The sequence below is a fragment of the Pteropus vampyrus genome, unplaced genomic scaffold (genome assembly GCF_000151845.1).
Source record: "Pteropus vampyrus isolate Shadow unplaced genomic scaffold, Pvam_2.0 Scaffold7, whole genome shotgun sequence".
Classification (NCBI taxonomy): Eukaryota; Metazoa; Chordata; class Mammalia; order Chiroptera; family Pteropodidae; genus Pteropus; species Pteropus vampyrus.
In genome coordinates this window covers 783426-790856 of record NW_011888788.1, presented here as the reverse complement: position 1 = coordinate 790856, position 7431 = coordinate 783426, and the positions used below count along the sequence as shown (strand labels likewise).

General features: G+C 53.2%; 1 protein-coding gene across 1 annotated transcript; it reads left to right on the top strand.

Moving 5' to 3' along the window:
- The first annotated feature begins 67 nt into the window (after positions 1–67).
- CPXM1 (carboxypeptidase X, M14 family member 1) lies at positions 68–5908 on the top strand. Its single transcript, XM_011369469.2, has 14 exons — positions 68–215; positions 1147–1308; positions 1497–1606; positions 1729–1868; positions 1973–2063; positions 2732–2882; positions 2967–3055; positions 3326–3449; positions 3532–3728; positions 3815–3994; positions 4080–4377; positions 4549–4688; positions 5334–5436; positions 5539–5908. The coding sequence occupies exons 1-14, from the start codon at positions 68–70 to the stop codon at positions 5778–5780; spliced, it is 2175 nt and encodes a 724-aa protein (XP_011367771.2). The 3' UTR covers positions 5781–5908.
- The last annotated feature ends 1523 nt before the right edge of the window (positions 5909–7431 follow it).

Genomic DNA, 7431 nt, shown 5'->3' with positions numbered 1-7431 from the left:
ACACACACACACACACACACACACACTCTCACTCACACACACTCACACACACTGTCTGGTGCAATGGATGCTGACTCAGCAGCCCCACTTCCCAGCCGGACCAAGTCAGCAGTCCTGGGACAGGAGCCAGTGGGATGTTGCCTCTTCCAGCCTCAAACCTTCCCTTTTTATAGATGAGGAAACTGAGACCAGAGCCAGGAATTGGGGAGAAAGAGGTAAAGACAAAGGCACTGACACTAAGGGGTTCAGAGCAAGGCTGTAGGAGAGAGCTTGAGGGCACAGGCTAGAAGGAAGGAGCAAGAGAAAAAGGGAAGGAGAGCACTCTGCTGAGGCTGCCTGGAGAAATGGGGTGTTTTCTAAGGAGGGGAGAGGCAAGTGAGTAGCGATTAAGGAGGGCTTCTCAGAGGAGGCAAGTAGACATTGGGTCCTTGCTCATAAGGGGTGAGCATCTCTGAATCAGGAAGAGCTGAAGAGGAGGGCAGCCAAGAAGTAAGCCATGTGTGCAAAGGCACAGGGGCACCAGACAAGAAAGTGTACAGCATGTTCTAGAGCTTGAGTGGGTGAAGAACTAGTGGCACCTGCCCTGTGCAAGGCCCTGGGCTGAAGAGTGAACAGGACACAGGCTCAGCTCTCGGAGGCCTGAGCACCCAGGTAGACCTGGATTTGAGGACAGGATGTTTCAGCCCAGAGGGCAGATGCAGCGATCAAGGTGGCACAGGGGCTTTGGGAGACTCAGTCTAGAGCTAAGGAGGGCTCCTCAAAGGGCATCAGATGTGAAGGAAGAATGGGACTTAGGCAATAAAATCACAGGTGGTGAGTGGTATGATGGGGAGGGGACAGCCAGTGCAAAGGCCTGTAAGTAAAGAACCAAATAGTTCCCAGAGGCTGGGTATAGCTCTCCATTGGAGAGGGTCAGAGGAGGCTGACCAAGCATGTCGTCACTCCAGGAGAGAGAAGGAACTGAAGGATTGGCTGGAGAAACAGGTTGGGATCAGACTGAAGGCTGTCTAGTCCGTGCTCAGGTCCTCAGATACTTGTGGTCGGGCCTGCTATGGGCTTGCACGCCTTCTTGGGCTGGCAGACCTTTCCATCTGGACTTTCATGCCATCCTTCCCTCCTCTGGTGCTGTGCCTTTCTGGTCTCCAGGGACCTCACAACAGCATGTTCGGATTCGAGTCATCAAGAAGAAAAAGGTTATTATGAAGAAGCGAAAGAAGCTAACTCGCCCCAGTACCCTGGTGACTTTCAGGCCTCCAGTGGCCACCAGCACTGCAGGAGCACTTGACCTTTCTAAGGAGCAAGAACCAGGTACCACCCCTCTACGGGCTCTGCCCAGACTTGCAGTCCCTAGGCATATATGTACTAACGTAACTCTTAACCTCGTGGGCATAGGCATGTTCCCAGCCTGCCCAGCACACGGGCAAGCTTAGACTCAGCTTCCCACCTGCCCTGACCATTCTCTCTCTGGTCCTGTCTCACTGCTGTCCCTGCCTCAGGCTGTCCACCTTTGGGCCTAGAGTCACTGCGAGTTTCAGATAACCAGCTTGAGGCATCCAGCAGCCAGTCCTTTGGTCTTGGACCACACCGAGGACGGCTCAACATTCAGGTCAGCACCCTGGCTCAGAGCAAGGCAACCCCTAGAACCTTCTTTCCTGCCCCTTCTCCCCACAATCCTGGCCCACCCCACACTGCCCACTTCGGCCTGATCACCATGTCCTGTGCCCACAGTCAGGCCTGGAGGATGGTGATTTATACGATGGAGCCTGGTGTGCTGAGCAGCAGGACACTGAGCCGTGGCTTCAGGTGGATGCTAGGCATCCCACCCGCTTCTCAGGCATTATCACCCAGGGCAGGAACTCTGTCTGGAGGTGAGGCAGGCTAGCCCCAGGCCAGGAAGTCATGGGAAGACTCAGGAGGGCTGGGGTGGGGGTCCTGAGGGCCACTGATGATCTCTTCCCACCCCTCCTTCCAGGTACGACTGGGTCACCTCATACAAGGTCCAGTTCAGCAACGACAGTCGGATCTGGTGGGGGAGTAGGAACCGCAGCAGTGGGATGGATGCGGTGCGTGGTGCCATCGAGGCTGGGGCTCTCTAGGCTGGGAGCTGGGCACCAAGCTCACTGTAGGGTGCTGGGCTGGGTTGGGGCTCTTCTGGGGGCAAGGAACAAATGCCCACTTGGGGATTTCAGGAGAGAGGGGGTTGTTGTCAGGATCGGTGGTGCCAAGCAGGCAGCCTCGGGAGCCAGACTGCTTTGGAACGTGCCCAAATTCTGCCCAAATACTTCTTCCACTGGGTGGGTGCCACTTCATGCCACAACTTCCTGCTGGAACACCCCTTCTGGCAGTGGGATCACTGGTCCTTGCATCACCTCTCACCTCCCCATATCATGGACCTCTTTATACACCAGGCTACAACGCAGGGTTCACCTCCCCATATCATGGACCTCTTTATACACCAGGCTACAATGGCTGGCTTTAAGATTGGCTGCTCCTGAGTCACATGGACATATTGGTCTAATGAGCTATGACCCAGGCAGAAAGCATGGCTGCCTAGGGCTGCCTTTTAGCAGGGCCTGTGGGCCAGGGTATGTGTTTGACACTGAGTACAAGTCTCCAGCTGAGCCCACCAGGGTGGTTTGATGGGGAATTTGGAAGCCTTAGCACCTTCCCTGGATCCTAGACTAGGTTGCTGGCTTTTGAGCAGCCCCACCAAAGGACTTAATGTTCCCAGGTCTTTCCTGCCAATTCGGACCCAGAGACACCAGTGCTAAACCTCCTGCCTGAACCCCAGGTGGCCCGCTTCATTCGCCTGCTGCCCCAGACCTGGCTTCAAGGAGGCGCATCGTGCCTCCGGGCAGAGATCCTGGCCTGCCCAGCCTCAGGTGGGTAGTCAGACAAGGGCTGGATGGGCAGGGTACAACTTGCACTGGGAGCTCACCCATTACCATGAACTCACCCTCCTCCAGACCCTAATGACCTATTTCCTGAGGCCCCTGCACTGGGATCCTCTGATCCTCTGGACTTCCGGCATCACAATTACAAGGCCATGAGGAAGGTCAGATATAACCTCTATGACCCAGGAGGGAGTAACTGCCTAGCTCAGGTCCCCTTTCCACCAGAGTCTAACCTGCTGCAACTACTGTAATGTCCCCTCTTTCATCCTTGCTGTCTTACCCTTTTCCGAACCTCCCCCTCCTGTATTGTTCCATGGTGCCCCCATCTGTGTGGGCCACCATTGGCTTTTATAAGTCCCTCCACAGCCACATGGGATCTGACCCCTGAGTCTTATCCTCCCATTCCACACGCTACCCACCGCTTCCGCCAGCTAATGAAGGAGGTGAACGAGCAATGCCCCAACATCACCCGCATCTACAACATTGGGAAGAGCCACCAGGGCCTGAAGCTGTATGTGATGGAAATGTCGGACCAGCCTGGGGAGCATGAGCTGGGTACTGGCAGGTGGGGTGGGAGAGGTAGGCACAAGGAAGGGCCTTGGGTGCGAGTCAGCTTCGAGCCCCTGTGTGCTCCCAGGAGAGCCGGAGGTGCGCTACGTGGCTGGCATGCACGGGAATGAGGCCCTGGGGCGGGAGTTGCTCCTGCTCCTGATGCAGTTCCTGTGCCACGAGTTCCTGCGAGGGGACCCCCGGGTGACCCGGCTGCTCACAGAGACGCGCATTCACCTGCTGCCCTCCATGAACCCTGATGGCTATGAGACTGCCTTCCGCCGGGTAGGCCACCTGGCACAAGGGCCACCCTGCTCCTTCTCTACAGGTGCCTGGAATCTGCTTGGCTAAATAAACCCCTTTCCCATCAGGGTTCGGAGCTGGTGGGCTGGGCAGAGGGCCGCTGGAACCAACAGGGCATTGACCTTAATCATAATTTTGCTGACCTCAACACACCACTGTGGGAAGCAGAGGATGATGGGCTAGTCCCCAACACTGTCCCCAACCACCACCTGCCACTGCCCACTTATTATATCTTGCCCAATGCCACTGTGAGTATTCTGGGGGCAATGGTGGAGGGTCACCCTGGAGGCCCTTGTCTCTGTCTCCTGCCCCTCCTGACCTGCCCCTGTCTAGGTGGCTCCTGAAACGCGGGCAGTGATCGATTGGATGGAGCGGATCCCCTTTGTGCTCAGTGCCAACCTCCACGGGGGTGAGCTCGTGGTGTCCTACCCATTTGACATGACTCGGACTCCGTGGGCTGCCCGCGAACTCACGCCCACCCCGGATGATGCTGTGTTTCGCTGGCTCAGCACCGTCTATGCTGGCACTAATCGGGCTATGCAGGACCCAGACCGCCGACCCTGTCACAGCCAGGACTTCTCCTTGTATGGCAACGTCATCAATGGGGCCGACTGGCACACGGTCCCTGGGAGTATGTGCTCAAGGGTGGAGTAACCCTGTCTCCATAATCCTACCCCAATAAGACAACCTGCTGCCAGTGCTGGTGTCAGTTACCACTGGGGAGTGTTTCCCAGAGGAGGGCACCAGGGGTGCTGGGGCTCCCATCCTGCCCTGTGGGCTCCAGTGTCTGTGGTTCCCCTAGGCATGAATGACTTCAGCTACCTACACACCAATTGCTTCGAGATCACTGTGGAGCTGTCCTGTGACAAGTTCCCTCATGAGAAAGAGCTGCCCCAGGAGTGGGAGAACAACAAAGATGCCCTCCTTACCTACCTGGAACAGGTCCGATCTGAATCCCCACCCCCAACCTGCCCGTGTTACTCCTGACCCGCCTGCTTTCCATTCAGGTCGCAGCTCCCACCAGGGGTCATCTGAGCTTTCTGACTCACTAGATGCCACGGGTCATCAGATTGACTTGGAGAGCCATAGGACAGGAAGCACAGTTTGCCAGCAGGGCAGTGTCAGACACTGTTAGCCAGTAGGAGTAGACACGACAGCAGTTCAGGTGGTGGTCCACAGAGCTGTCCCAGAGCTGTTCTCAGGAGAGCTGTTCTCAGGAGGGCTGTTCTCCGAAATGACTCACATTAGGCAAGTGCAGGAAGCGCCATGGCACAGATGCTTCGTATTCCACAGGAACTCATGTCCTTTATAAGTATAGCTTCCAAGGGTTCCTAAATGACAAGCCCATAACAAGGGTCACTGAACTTGGAGAATCTCAAAGAGACACCTTTCTACCAGGTATTTATAATTCTCCCAGTCCTGATGCAATTTATCAGCAGGAGGTATTTTTACCAGAATGTTGTCATCTAGGAACGTAGTACACATACCACTTATATCAAGTTTGCAGAGGAAAAGAGCCAGCAAATGAAACGAAGGTCACATTTTCAGGCAGAAGGGTAAGGGTTTTGGTAACCTTTCCCCACACAGGTGCGCATGGGCATTGCAGGAATTGTGCGGGACAAGGACACGGAGCTCGGGATTGCTGATGCTGTCATTTCTGTTGACGGGATTAACCATGATGTAACAACGGGTGTGTGTGGCGGGGGAGGGGATGGTAATGGTGGAGGCGTGGGAGGGCTGGGTCAGAAGCTGAGGATCATTGGGCCCTGATTTTGCCTTTCACTCCTCCCAGCGTGGGGCGGGGATTACTGGCGCCTGCTGACCCCAGGGGACTATATGGTGACCGCCAGTGCTGAGGGATACCACACAGTGACACGGAGCTGCCGGGTCACCTTCGAAGAGGGCCCTGTTCCCTGCAATTTCCACCTCACCAAGACTCCCAAACAGAGACTGCGAGAGCTGCTGGCAGCTGGGGCCAAGGTGCCCCCAGACCTTCGGAGGCGGCTGGAGCGGCTGAGGGGGCAGAAGGATTAACACCCCCAGCTGGAGAACCCCAGAGCCTGGGGCAGGCTGGACCTGTCCAGAACTAAGGGGGACTAAGAGGGAGGGACAAAGTGGGAGAAGAGGTGCTCAGGCTCATTAAAGCTACTTGGCACCTCAGCCAATCTTCCTGTGATCTCTCTGTCTCAGATTCCCTCACCCCCAGGCAAGGCCTCAGCTTCTCCTCCTGCTCAATCCTAGCTATTCTGCTCACACTTGCACAGTCCTATCAGTTGTCTTCTGGAAAAATAGTGTGGAAAGAGGACCTCACTGGGGTTCTTCTTGAACCTAGGTCTTAGCAGAGCAACTCATCTCATTAACCCATCACTTCTGTAGCAGGCACCATATAGTGCTGTTAAACATTCTGGAAGCACCTGCTCAATGCTAAGCATGCAAAGGAGTCAAGAATAAGCAGTGCTCACCCAGTCTCCTGAGGCTCCCAGTCAAGAAAGGACAGTTTAGTACAATGTGAGGTGTGCCAAGGTGGAGGCTGGCTGCTGTGGGAGCACAGACAGGGGAGATGCATACATGCACTGCAGATCAAGAGGGACTCAAATGGTCAGGGATGCAATAGAGGTGATGGTTCTAGAACTTCAGATGGGAGGTGAGCTAAGTGCAGGGGTGTGAACAGGGACAGCTCTAACGAGAGAACCAAAGATACAACACCTGAGTATTTGAATTTGCTTCACCAGTCATTTTGGAAAGCGTTGGTAAATGATAGGATTTGATTTGTTTCTTTCAGACTGAAGAAGTTATGTGTCAGTCTGTGTATTGCCAGGAAAACAACCCATTAAATTATTAAGAAACAGGGAAATTTGATGGTGGACATTAGATATAAACATATTGGAAGAGCTGAATGAGAAAAAAGAAGGGAGTTTTACCTAGAATTTAGGAAGCTGAGAATACCATTGGTCTGGAGTTTATAAGCCTATATTTGCTGATGTTGGTGCTAGAGCCTACAATGACCTGGGGTCACCAGTGATCACTGTGGTCACCTGCCATCACTAGTGCCAGAAGAGAATAATTTCTCCCTTCCACTATCTAATCTCCAACCTATAAAGTACACTGGCAAAATCTAACTATAACCTGGCTTGCAAGGAATCCCACATAATGTAGTTTTCAGGCTTCCAGCAATTCAGAGGAGAGCTTGCAAGGGCAGGAATGGAACACATGTTAATAAGGTGAAATATGCCACAAAGATATCCACACAGCCTTTTGTTACGTAAGCTCTGCCTAGTGCTGGGCTGCTGCATTGTCTTTGTTTCTTGAGGTGTCTCTATCTCTGCCTCTCATATTTTCAATCTCAGATCACCATGAAGAATTCATGCTATATCTCCCATCTCCTTGCTCCTTTTCTCCCCACCTCCAACTCCTCCTCTGTATCACTCTTTCCAAAATTTTTTTTGTTTTCATTCATTGAAGTTTAATATACCAAATGAAAGGTGCTCATAAGTGCACGTCTTACTGGCAGAGTGACCCAGCTGTATACTACAATAAACTTACTTCAAATATAGAAATATAGGCATCTTTAACGTAAAAGAATGAAAAAATGTATTAATGTATCATGCAAAGATTAATCAAAAGAAAGCAGGACTGGATATCTTAATATTAGATAAAGTTGACTTCAGGGCAAATAACATAACCA